The following is a 14,488-nucleotide window of genomic DNA, read 5'->3' as shown; positions in this document are numbered from 1 at the left end:
TCCATCACATACAAGGGAAACCCAATAAGACTATGTGGAGATTTCTCAACAGAAATCATGGAACATAGAAGACAGTGGGATGATATATTTAAATTACTAAAAGAGAAAAACTGCCAACCAAGACTCCTATATCCAGCAAAATTATCCTTCAAAAATGAAGGAGAAATTAAAATATTTTCAGACAAAAAGTCACTGAGAGAATTTGTGACCAAGAGACCAGCTCTGCAAGAAATACTAAAGGGAGCACTAGAGTCAGATATGAAAAGACAGAAGAGAGAGGTATGGAGAAGAGTGTAGAAAGAAGGAAAATCAAATATGACACATATAATACAAAAGGCAAAATGGTAGAGGAAAGTATTACCCAAACAGTAATAACACTAAATGTTAATGGACTGAATTCCCCAATCAAAAGACATAGACTGGCAGAATGGTTTAAAAAACAGGATCCTTCTATAGGCTGTCTACAGGAAACACATCTTAGACCCAAAGACAAACATAGGTTGAAAGTGAAAGGTTGGGAAAAGATATTTCATGCAAATAACAACCAGAAAAGAGCAGGAATAGCTATACTAATATCCAACAAATTAGACTTCAAATGTAAAACAGTTAAAAGAGACAAAGAAGGATACTATCTACTAATAAAAGGAACAATTAAACAAGAAGACATAACAATCATAAATATCTATGCACCAAATCAAAATGCCCCAAAATACATGAGGAATACACTGCAATCACTGAAAAGGGGAATAGACACATCTAACATAATAGTTGGAGACTTCAATTCGCCACTCTCATCAATGGACAGAACACCTAGACAGAGGATCAATAAAGAAACAGAGAACTTGAATATTACAATAAATGAGCTAGACTTAACAGACATTTATAGGACATTACACCCCACAAAGCAGGATACACCTTTTTCTCAAGTGCTCATGGATCATTCTCAAAGATAGACCATATGCTGGGTCACAAAGAAAGTCTCAACAAATTTAAAAAGACTGAAATCATACACAACTCTTTCTCGGATCACAAAGGAATGAAGTTGGAAATCAATAATAGGCAGAGGGCCAGAAAATCCACAAATACGTAGAGGCTCAACAACACACTCTTAAACAACGAGTGGGTCAAGGAAGAAATTAGAAGAGAAATTAGTAAATAACTCAAGTAAATATTTCAAGGCAAATGAAAATGAAAACACAACATATCAAAACCTATGGGACGCAGCAAAGGCAGTGCTAAGAGGGAAATTGATTGCCCTAAATGCCTATATCAGAAAAGAAGAAAGGGCAAAAATTCAGGAATTAACTGTCCACTTGGAAGAACTGGAGAAAGAACAGCAAACTGACCCTAAAGCAAGCAAAAGGAAAGAAATAACAAAGATTACAGCAGAAATAAATGAAATTGAGAACATGAAAACAATAGAGAAAATCAATAAGACCAGAAGTTGGTTCTATGAGAAAATCAATAAGATTGATGGGCCCTGAGCAAGATTGACAAAAGAAGAAGAGAGAAGACGGAAATAAATAAGATCAGAAATGGAAGAGGAGACATAACCACTGACCTCACAGAAATAAAGGAGGTAATAACAGGATACTATGAACAACTTTACGCTAATAAATACAACAATTTAGATGAAATGGACGGGTTCCTGGAAAGACATGAGCAACCAACTTTGACTCAAGAAGAAACAGACGACCTCAACAAACCAATCACAAGTAAAGAAATTGAATCAGTCATTCAAAAGCTTCCTAAAAAGAAAAGTCCAGGACCAGACGGCTTTACATGTGAATTTTATCAAACATTCCAGAAAGAATTAGTACCAACTCTCCTCAAACTCTTCAAAAAATCGAAGCAGAGGGAAAGCTACCTAATTCATTCTATGAAGCCAACATCACCCTCATACCAAAACCAGACAAAGATATTACAAAAAAAGAAAACTACAGACCAATCTCTCTAATGAATATAGATGCAAAAATCCTCAACAAAATTCTAACAAATCGAATCCAGCAACACATTAAAAGAATTATACATCATGACCAAGTAGGATTTATCCCAGGTATGCAAGGATGGTTCAACATAAGAAAATCAATTAATGTAATACACCATATCAACAAATCAAAGCAGAAAAACCACATGATCATCTCAATTGATGCAGAGAAGGCATTTGACAAGACTCAACATCCTTTCCTGTTGAAAACACTTCAAAAGATAGGAATACAAGGGAACTTCCTTAAAATGATAGAGGGAATATATGAAAAACCCACAGCAAATATCATCCTCAATGGGGAAAAATTGAAAACTTTCCCCCTAAGATCAGGAACAAGACAAGGATGCCTATTATCACCACTATTACTCAACATTGAGTTGGAGGTTCTAGCAAGAGCAATTAGACAAGAAAAAGAAATACAAGGCATCAAAATTGGAAAGGAAGAAGTAAAACTATCACTGTTTGCAGACGATATGATACTATACGTTGAAAACCCAGAAAAATCCACAACAAAATTACTAGAGCTAATAAATGAGTACAGCAAAGTAGCAGGTTACAAGATCAACCTTCAAAAATCTGTAGCATTTCTATACACTAGCAATGAACAAGCTGAGGGGGAAATCAAGAAACGAATTCCATTTACAATTGCAACTAAAAGAATAAAGTACTTAGGAATAAATTTAACTAAAAAGACAAAAGACCTATACAAAGAAAACTACAAAACACTGTTAAAAGAAATCACAGAAGACCTAAATAGATGGAAGGGCATACCGTGTTCATGGATTGGAAGACTAAATATAGTTAAGATGTCAATTCTACCTAAATTGATTTACAGATTCAATGCAATACCAATCAAAATCCCAACAACTTACTTTTCAGAAATAGAAAAACCAATAAGCAAATTCATCTGGAAAGGCAGGGTGCCCCAAATTGCTAAAAGTATCTTGAGGAAAAAAAACGAAGCTGGAGGTCTCAAGCAGCCGGACTTTAAGGCATATTATGAAGCCACAGTAGTCAAAACAGCATGGTATTGGCATAAAGATAGATATATCGACCAATGGAATCGAATAGAGTGCTCGGATATAGACCCTCTCATCTATGGACATTTGATCTTTGATAAGGCAGTCAAGCCAATTCACCTGGGACAGAACAGTCTCTTCAATAAATGGTGCCTAGAGAACTGGATATCCATACGCAAAAGAATGAAAGAGGACTCGTCTCACACCCTATACAAAAGTTAACTCAAAATGGATCACAGATCTAAACATTAGGCCTAAGACCATAAAACAGTTAGAGGAAAATGTAGGGAGATATCTTATGAAACTTACAATTGGAGTCGGTTTTATGGACCTTAAACCTAAAGCAAGAGCACTGAAGAAAGAAAGAAAGAAATGGGAGCTCCTCAAAATTAAACACTTTTGTGCATCAAAGAACTTCATCAAGAAAGTAGAAAGACAGCCTACACAATGGGAGACAATATTTGGAAATGACATATCAGATAAAGGTCTAGTATCCAGAATTTATAAAGAGATTGTTCAACTCAACAACAAAAAGACAGCCAACCCAATTACAAAATGGGAAAAAGACTTGAACAGACACCTCTCAGAAGAAGAAATACAAATGGCCAAAAGGCACATGAAGAGATGCTCAATGTCCCTGGCCATTAGAGAAATGCAAATCAAAACCACAATGAGATATCATCTCACACCCACCAGAATGGCCATTATCAACAAAACAGAAAATGACAAGTGCTGGAGAGGATGCGGAGAAAGAGGCACACTTATCCACTGTTGGTGAAAATGTGAAATGGTGCAACAACTGTGGAAGGCAGTTTGGCGGTTCCTCAAAAAACTGAATATAGAATTGCCATACGACCCAGCAATACCACTGCTAGGTATTTACTCAAAGGACTTAAGGGCAAAGACACAAACGGACATTTGCACACCAATGTTTATAGCAGCATTATTTACAATTGCAAAGAGATGGAAACAGCCAAAATCTCCATCAACAGACGAGTGGCTAAACAAACTGTGGTATATACATATGATGAAATATTATGCAGCTTTAAGACAGAATAAACTTATGAAGCATGTAATAACATGGATGGACCTAGAGAACATTATGCTGAGTAAGACTAGCCAAAAACTAAAGGACAAATACTGTATGGTCCCACTGATCTGAACTGATTTAGAGAATAAACTTGGAATATGTCATTGGTAACAGAGACCATCAGGAGTTAGAAACAGGGTAAGATAATGGGCAATTGGAGCTGAAAGGATACAGACTGTGCAACAGGACTAGGTACAAAAACTCAAAAATGGACAGCACAATACTACCTAATTGTAATGTAATTATGTTAAAACACTGAATGAAGCTGCATCTGAGCTATAGTTTTTTGTTTGTTTGTTTGTTTGTTTTTATATATATTTTTGTATTTTTTATTTTTTCTCTATATTATCATTTTATTTCTTTTTCTGTTGTCTTTCTATTTCTTTTTCTAAATCGATGCAAATGTACTAAGAAATGATGATCATACATCTATGTGATGATATTAAGAATTACCGATTGCATATGTAGAATGGAATGATTTCTAAATGTGGTGTTAGTTAATTTTTTTTAATTAATAAATAAACAAATAAATAAATAAATAAAGTGAGGAACCCCCACAGGAACAGAGGCTGAAAGCAATGGAGCCCAGGAGCAAGGGACCAGCAGATGTCAAGTGACTTCCCAGCTGACAGAGGTGTTCCAGACCAATCAGCCTTCCTTGAATTAAGGTATATTTACCTGGATGTCTTAGTGTGAACATTTTTATAGGCCTAGAATTGTAAACTTGCAACTTAATAAATTCTCTTTTTAAAAGCCATTCCATTTCTGGTTTATTGCATTCTAGCAGTTTAACAAACTAAAACAAGGGGTAGAAGGAAAGAAAGAAGGACATGTCTGTATAACAAAAATATCCAAGTTGCATTTTTATTTAAAATATGATAATTCTCAAAGATCAATTCACATTAAGAGGAATTTCCTTCTGAATTAAATATATCTGTTTGCACCCAAAAAGGAAAACCTGCACCTTATAAGATGGAAAGTGCCTGTAGGGTACCACCATGTGCAGAAGAACGGTGATAAATTTTTCTTGAGCACATTCAGCCCTCTTGTAATTGTAAACTGCTCCTTGTAATGTAACCTACTATGGTTTGAGTTTATCTTATGGAAAGGGCTTCTTGGGCTCCATCCAGTGAGCTCTTATGTGAACATGTCCGGTACCTTGCCTTACAGACTAGTTCTACTAAATCACAGAACTGAATGAAGTAGTAAAAAATGAAACAGTATGAATGAGTACTGTAAGATCTTAGGCGTTTATCATTCAAGTACCCCGGTGAATATGATACAAATGGTCTAAAACCCTCTATGAGAAATCTTCACCTCGTTTATTACATTTCTGTGTCAATAAATTGGATATTTTTTCCCTCCAGATTAGCTCATAACTGGATTCTGTAGTTTTGTTCAGTTTGATTGGCCCAATTCACTTGTACCCAAAATAGATTCCTCTGTTAGACCTTTATCTGACAGGTAAATCCTGGTCCAGAACTACACCTTACAATCCAGAATCCAAGTAGCAGCTAACTTGTAAGAGAGATGGAAAGCTGCTCCCACATTCATCAAGCTATTAAAATCGAATGTGTTATCACTACATTATCTCTCCAACAAGCACATGCTCAAACCAAAACTAGTGACTTTCACAATGCAACTCCCATATTATCTGGAAAAAAAGAACAGAAAACAGATACACAAAGGTTCATACTATACATACCAATTATAAAAGCATCTTATCCTATTTTTTTCAAACAGATCTTAATGATGGTCTTTTAAAGGTATTTAAAAATCAGTCTCAAAAAATTAAATAAAAAAAAATCTGTCTCAAACACAAAAAACACCTTTCTGTGCACACTTACAAGACAAGATTTTTGAGTAGGAGTCAGTCTTATGAATAAAATGCATGCTTCTATTACCTAAAAGCATGTTCTTCTCTAATATTACATAAATAATTGTATGAAAAAGAAAGACCAAAATTATTTTTCTTCTGCTGACTTCATCCTATAAGCTGTTGGATTCCTACCATGCACAGACTAAGGCAGCTTTGATTTTTGGTCTTTTACACAAAGCCTTTTGAATGCTTCCAACTATACTTCTCAACAAACACTAATTTAATAAAAATAAACTACAGAAAATGTTTCTAACCAACTTTTAATGTATGTTTAAAAATAGCTTTATTTTTTTCTAAACAAAATAGTTATACTTCAAAAGGAATATGACAGGAAAATGTAATTCTGGATTGATGTTATTTTTTTCTGTCAAACTTTTACAGTAACATAAATTGTACTTTCCCTCTTTTCATTAAAAAAAAAATTCACCCTAATAAATTTGAAGTTGATTTTCTTCTGTCAGCATGATCTGTTGTTTCCCTTTGACCTTGCACAATACCCTTTTATGAAAAATAATTGCCTTAAAAAAAAACATAACCCGATAATGGTAAATGATAACCATGATCCTCTAATTTATCTGTTTTTAAACTGTGCTCCTTAGAGTCTCAGCAGCCAAGTGAAAATAGGTTGTGGTATTCTATGCAGCTGAGGCTCCAAGTCTCACACAGTTCAGCTCAATTTTTATCTATTTTGTTCAATTGGGCTCCTGAGCAATACTTCATCTGGGTAAAGCACCTAACTAAAAAAATACTCAACAAAAGAGAAAACCAGCTCAGAACCACAGAGGTAGTCAATTCTCCTCCCTCCCAAGCCTGGACTCCTTCAGCTATCTCCAGGTATGTTCCCATTAGACTATCACACCTACATTCTGTTGTTCTCTCAGTGTTGGGACATAATATAGTAAAACAACAGATTTTCAGAGCCAAGTCCAGTTGGCCACCACCTTACATATGTTAACTAAGACTGTCCTAAAGGTTCTCCCATCTTTCATCTCAGAACATCATGAATAGTTATTAAAAACCAAATATTGAAACTGTTTTGTTTCTTTTGTTTTTGAACAAAGATGCTAGAACACTTTGATCTAAATAACTGTTTTCCCCATCAAAAAGTCCCCCAAAATATGAAAGTATTTTCAGAACACAGGGGTGTGGAAGACAGTGTATATATTTTAGAATCACACATACTCTTTGAGATGAAAAGGAGAAAGGTTTATTTGGTATGGAACTCAAATTTTCTGTAGCACATAATCTAACTCAACCTATCTGTATAGCTCATTTGAACAACCGAAACACAGGGAGCCCAGATTAAGTCCTTTAATCCGATATAGATTAGTGTAATACCTAAATACATCCTAGAGTACAGTAAGCTGATAATCAAAAAGTATTGGCAAAATCCCTTGAGGGATAGGAGAAAGAATATGGAATTATTAAATCTTACCATCAGGGAATCCCCAGATACTGTGTCAAACTTTAGGGACACCCAAATCAATACGCCATGCCCTCGATCAGGAGGCTTACTCTTGTTTGAAGCTTAGACTATATAGGTAGCAGAGAAGCTTAGACTATCTATAGTTATAAGCCTAAGAGTTAGGACTTCTTTTGTTGCTCAGATGTGGCCTCAGTCTCTCTAAGCCCAACTCTGCAAGTGAAATCACTGTCCTCCCCCCTACATGGGATATGACATCCAGGGGTGAAAGTCTCCCTGGCAACGTGGGAGATGCTTCCCAGGGATGAATCCAGTCCTGGCACCACAGGATCAATAATTCCATCCTGACCAAAAGGGGGGGAAAGAAGTGTAACTAACGAAGTATTAGTGGCAGAGGGAGTTTAAATAGAATCGAGAGGCTACTCTGAAGGTTGCACTTATGCAACCTTCAGTTAGACCTTGCTACCTATCATAACCTGCCAAACCCCAACCAGGAGCATTCCAGCCAATCTTAAAGAACACCTAGAGCAATATATAAGATTCCACAAGGGTTCCATGCACTAGAGTAACTTTCCAGAAACCTACAACCTCCAGATGGGTCCCTGGTCCAGATAAGTCCTAGAGGGCCCAGCCTCTCCAGAACGTCAAATAGCTCCACCTCCCTATCCCCTATTAGTGACAGACCCTTCCAATATGAAAAGATAGTCCAAACACCCCTAAAGAGAGGGATGGAAAGATCAAAGGTGATGGTGGAGTTATACAGTGAAGAGAGGATTTAACAAATGAGCATGAATGTTTAATCATTAAATTGATAAATCTCTTTTAGTCTCCAGTATCTCACAGCAGTTAGAAGTGAAAACCTAAAATTGTAGAATTGTAACCCATGTCAAATGCTGAAATATGTTCTACAACTAATTGTGGTGCTGTGCATTGAAATTTATTGCTTTTTTGTATATACGCTATTTTTCACAAAAAAAAAGAAGGAAAAAAGTTGATTTTGATATAAAAAAAATATTTAAGCCTTCTAGCCTCCTATATTCAGGAGCAGCTAGAAGGAAAAATCTAAGAGGAACATATGGTAGCCCATGACAAACCCTGGGATCTGTCTTGTAACTATGTGTTGAAGAGTACTTTGAAAACTACTGCTTTTTTATTTCTTTGCTTTGTATATATGTTATGCTATACAATAAAAAAGTTAAAAAGTTCCCCAAAATAAGTCTTTGCAATAATACTGTAATGACTGAAATACTTTAGAAATTCCTCATAAGGAAGTATTTTCAAACAATGGGAGATAGCTGTTGAACTTTTTTGAAATTGGTTATAAATATTTTATAAATATCTATTCTTTGAAGACAGTTTTAATACTCAGAAATAAGTCTATTAAATTATATCTGAACAGTAGTCAGATATTAAGCTGAATATTTAAAATATATTGCATTAAAAATAAGATAAACCTATAAATTAAAGGAACTGAAGTTCTTACGAAGATTACATGAAATATCTCTGAAATAATAGTCTGTTTACTAATGTCTGCCCTGGAACGACTCTCAGGGAGACAGGAGAGTTGATCTACCCCCCGAAGCCATGCTGGCAGTCCTCCAGGTCTGTGGTCAATCAGGGAGAGTTCCCCACTGTGTGCACCAGTTAACAAAACAAAACAAAACTGGTGTTTCCTCTGGAACCCATACAAGCAAGTCCAGGAAGGGTATCTTCAGTATTGAATGTTTATTTTTTGCACTCACTTTTTTTTTTAAGTATATAACGCTATAAAATGAAACCCCTCCTGAAATAGGTCATCAGCTGTCCTAGTCATTCCCACATCACCGTGCGATGAGCTCCACGATTTCATAGGGACAGAGAAAGGTATCCTGCTCTATATTCCAGATCCTGTCTTAGGGTTTTGCAGTAATCTAATATCTCCTGCCAGTGTCCAAATGTGCCTTTCACTATATACGTCTCATTTATGAATTATGTTCAAGCTATTTGACCCTGGCCTTCCAGGCCCAATATCACTTTTAGCATAATTGTACTAAATAATTTTTTTTTCAGATCAGAATAAAATATGGCAGCATCTTTGGAATAAAACTTATAGTATAAAACTATAAGACTATTTTCAAGTGTAGATTCCATTATTTTGGTTTAGACAGCAATTCAAATATTTTCTATACTGAAAGAAAGATCATAAAATTAATTAAATTAGATGTCTATGCAAAACTCAATTCACACAATGTCATCAACAGGAGCTAAATAAACAGTTAAGAGGATGGTGAGTACAAGAAGGAAATAGCCTGAAACAGTTACAATATTTGCACTCAAAATAATTTTAACTTCCAAAACAGAAGAAAAGTAGTACTGAACAAAATCCTTTAACTAGCAATTGCAAGATATTTTGCCCAGCCCACTGTATTATGAGGGCCTTTTAGAGTCCAAGATCCCTTTGAGGTTTATCATTGTTCAAATTTCATTCTGAAGTTTAGGGCCCCAATTTTGGAAGTGACACTAAACTGTTGATCCCTTCGGGCCTGAAAGAGTGTGTCTTCCCATGGCACCTATGAACGGATTGACCAAGGAACTGAGAGACACTGGAAAGGCATTCATTGCAACAATGCAGCAACAATTGTTCACATAGAAAGGAATCAGAAAGCTAAGAAAAGTCTGAGGACTAAACACTCTCTTGTAGCAAAACACAAACATTATACCAAAAGAAACTGAAATAAATGTGTGAAGATAGAGTAGAAAATTCAATGGGCAATGCATTGCTTTCAGGTCTTTTATCTGCGGATCTCAGAGCACTGTACAAGCTTGAAGAAGGTTCGGAAAACCCGCAAGAGGCAAATAATCACATGCTCAAAGATATCAATAAATGAGACCAGAGAAGGCTGGCATGTTAGCAGCAATGCAATATCTCAGAGCTTCTACTTTTTTCAGGCAGCCTTCAGATTAGGTCAGGCAGGCAAAAGGAGGTCTACAATGATGTGGGACAGGCTCTTTAACAAACATCAAGTGAGTAATTACCAGAATCCTCACAATGAATGTATCACCATCTGAGCCATATATAGAAAATAATAATCAAAATGAATAAAATATCTGCCTGCCAGGATGATAATATCCAGACAGCCTTAAAGGAGCAATACCATTGCATGAATTTTCTCCACCAGAGAAGGCCTGAAAATCCAGCCATGTCAATATTTTATAATATTAGAACTCCACACTTTCAGTATGTCTGAGATGATCTTAGCATTTACCAAAGCCCATAAATACCATGCAGAATACCTAATTAAGTCATAGGGCTTTCTGTTTGTTTTGAAATCAAAGAGGAATTTGCTTATGGATTCATAAAGTCATAGAGATAGAATGAGTCCTTACTAATCTGATTTAGCTGGATGTTTTATAAAGGTTTCAGGAGAATATGCCCAATATTTCTAAATCAACAATACTTATTTCCAAATCACACAGGAGCCTTACAATTATGTTTTGGAATATACTGTTCAATTCAACACAATTCTACCTAAGCAAACAACGGAAATCATTCTAAGCATTCCTGCTTCAATACGAAGCTATAGTATGACAGTGTCACTACCTTGCTTGACATAGTATCTCCATCCCTTCCATAAGAAAGAGGTTTTCCATCTCCATTTCTTTGTGAGACCCAGGGTAGGGGGTATCAGTTACCTACCCCACAAGGTCACACCATGGCAGAAATTGTTTAAACCAAGTCCAGTTGGTACTACAGCCCTAGGGGTCTACAAGGAACTGCTATTGTGGAAAGCTGAGTTATAGCCTGAATCCAACTGAGTATAAGGCAATAAAGTAAAAAATAAATATACTTAAAGAGAACAAGACAAAATTAGATAGATAAATCTTCTGAGCTGAAATGCAATGTTTGAATAAATTATCACAAAGTGACATTTTTAAATCAAGCAATACAAATGACAGCATACTTTCATGACTCAAGAAACCCCATTTACTTCCTTTAAATGTTCTAGTCTTTATAATGTATGATACACATGCACAAGTACATGTGCACACACACACACACACACACACATATACCTTCTTCCTGGAAACATTAACTCTTTCAATATTAAACCAAATATTTTCTAACTACTTTTCCATTTTCTAAAGTATCTGGAAAGTCTTTGTGTGTTCAGAGCTGTATCTTTAAAAATAACATATAAACACAGACCACAACCAGAGCAAAAAAACCTCTCCCTTACCTTCCAAAGGTCAGGTGATCCTTCCACTAGTTTGGCTTTTGTCTGACAATATTTTAGAGCTAACTGCAAACACTCTGTTCCAAAGTCCAAGTCATAGTCACTACACTGGTTGGTGAAGGAAAAAAAAAAAGGGATTAAGAGATAACAAACTTAATAAACAGTTTAATAAGCATTTGATAACATTTTAATAAAAATAAATTTTTTGTTTCATAATCACCTGTAAATAGGAAAAAAGAAGAGACTAGATAACCCGCAAACTATTTAATCAATGACTAAGTTATAGAATAATCTTCCTTATGGTGTACGGCCTAGAAATAAAAGAAAAAAAATAATAAGAGGATGTTACGATAATTGTAAGAGTGTGAGCTTACTCAATAGTATCAAGTATCAACTAAATATAATACTTTATTCCCTTTATTCATAAGCTACTTTTCCAGATATACTTATAAAATGCCTGAAGGAATGGCTGAGGATTACCTTCTCAGAACTCTTGATTGAACAAATACATGTCTATAAAACCCTAATCCCTTATTTTATTTATATCAAGACATCCTCAGGTCAAAGTAATCATTCACTTAATATTTAAAATATCAATATATCATTTTAAAAGACATTGATTGATCCTAAACATGGAAAATATTCATCTTTCTTTGTGACAAAAAAATTTTAAAGGCCTCTCATACATTTAGTAAAATATAAACATTTTTAAACATTTTAAGGCAGAACCATCAAACAACTGAACGATAATATAACATAATTGAGTAATGCCAAGTGCCTTTCATGTTTAAGCCATGTATTAAGTACCCAGCATATAAAGATAAATAAGACATATACTGTGTCCTCAAGGGAATCAAGTCTAGAAGAGGTGGCTGATCTGTAACAAATATTTTGCAATAGGCTATGATAAACACAGTACAAGAGGAACGTCGGAGGTAGCTCCGTAGAGGAACATTTAATTCTATGTGAAGCATGAGAGGTCTATCAGAGGAAATCTCTGTTTTAAAGACTTAATAAAATTGAGAGAAGGGACCTTTAAGGCAAAAAGTGCCATGCAGTTGCAGAAGTTTGAATCAGCTGGCACGTACAGAAGAGGAAGTAAACAGTAGATTATTTGGAGTGAATCCATAGTCAGAGGCCAGACCCTGAAGGTCCCTATCAACTGAACCAGATGAGAAGAACCAGAGGCTAGAATTATCAGAAGGGAATTTAAAATAACTATGGTTAATATGGGTGGTGAAGAACCACTGAGTTTTTGAGCAGTAGAGAGGTTAGCATTTTAGAAAAGCATATCCTTGTAAGGAAGATTGGAGGAAGGCAAGACTAGTTCCATGAATATGACATTTAGCACCTTTGCCAAAGTTATTTGTTTTCATTGAAGGCTATAAAAATCCTAACTATAATGGTTTGTGAAATTAATGAGCAGGAGAACATAATCATCAAATATACACAGAGTCCAAAATTGACCAAACAGTCCCAGTTTAATATCTGCTATTCTGATATACTATGTAATATAACATTTTCCCTGATATTTTCTTTTTTAATATAGTACTATCAGTAGTGGTTTCAGTCAAATAAGTAGAGATGAGATTTAATAAATCTGTACTTTGCACCTCCAGTATGAGCCACAGTTTTAGCACAGTAAGCAGAGTTGCACTTTAACACATGGTTAAATCCCACAGACTCCTAGCAATAACATCTTTCTTCCCCTGATTCTTTCTAGAGGCAAGATATCTAACACTTGCCTGGAAAGTCTCAAAGGCACTCACAAAGCCAGAACAACTACTAAAACAAGCAGGAACTGTCTGAATCAAATATTTTGAAATGGATGGTGGTAATGGTAGTACATCAGTGTGAATATAATTGACAGTACTGAAATATATAAGTGAATGTAGTAAAAAAGGGAAATTTGGGGTTGTATAATACATTGCTAGAAAAAGATTACCCAAAAAAAATCCATAAAACTGTACAACAGTGAACCGTAAGGTGAACCATGAACTACAGCTAATAGCACAATTATAAAAATGTCCTGTCACCAATTTTTGCAACAAGTGTTCCACATTAAGAACACTTAATGATAATAAGATGATAATAAGAGGGCAATATATGGGAACTCTGTATTTTATGCATAATTTTTCTGTAAACCTACAACTCCTCCAATAAAACAAAAAAACAGTAGGAAGAGTTTTTTAGATTGCAAAAACTGAAGCAATACAGTAGTCAAATGCAGTATCTGATCCCTGATAGAATATAAGTGTAATGTAGATACATTTCTCTACAACTTACAAAAGATTTTGCAAAAATAACTTTATATATATATATCTATACTGATATAAATAAACAGAACACAGCAAAATAGTAACATTCAATAAATGTGGATAAAGGATAAATTGGTACAACGTTTCCATGCATTTGTAATTTTTCAGAATTAACAATTGGATAAGAGAAGGGAAACCACAGCAAAAGACTGCAGACTCTAGATTCAGACTGTCTGGAGCAGCATTTCTAGGCCTATTTTCTCTCACATGGGAAAAGAAAGTATTAGTGAGCCTGCCTCAAGATTTTTTCCTGAAGATTAATCATGAAAAGGCATAGCAAGCATACATAGCACAGATGATTGGCTTATAGTAGGTGCTGAATAAATGTTAATACTGATTATCATCATTACCCTTAGACTGGAGTAGCTTCTCAAGGAACAAGACTATCATTTAGCTAATAACTACATGGTGGATACTTATAAAAGATATATATATATATGTATGTATTTAAATTTCCATTTCTTCTCTTTATCATCAGCTTTATGGAAGTAAATTCGTAAGAACATTTGTAAGTGCATGGGGTAAAAAAAAGTAGTTAGAAGCAAGCTAACATTTCAT

General features: G+C 35.1%; 1 protein-coding gene across 1 annotated transcript in view; it reads right to left on the bottom strand.

The window, feature by feature from the left end:
• Positions 1-14,488, bottom strand: part of CRPPA (CDP-L-ribitol pyrophosphorylase A) — a 368,112-nt gene that overhangs the window by 236,320 nt on the left and 117,304 nt on the right. Inside the window, exon 4 of the mRNA XM_077157926.1 lies at positions 11,616-11,720. Coding sequence (XP_077014041.1) covers positions 11,616-11,720 — 105 coding nt within the window. The remainder of the gene's footprint in view (positions 1-11,615; positions 11,721-14,488) is intronic.

The sequence above is a fragment of the Tamandua tetradactyla genome, chromosome 1 (assembly GCF_023851605.1).
Source record: "Tamandua tetradactyla isolate mTamTet1 chromosome 1, mTamTet1.pri, whole genome shotgun sequence".
NCBI lineage: Eukaryota > Metazoa > Chordata > Mammalia > Pilosa > Myrmecophagidae > Tamandua > Tamandua tetradactyla.
Note: the sequence above shows the minus strand (reverse complement) of the source record. Positions and strands in the feature narration are given on the sequence as shown.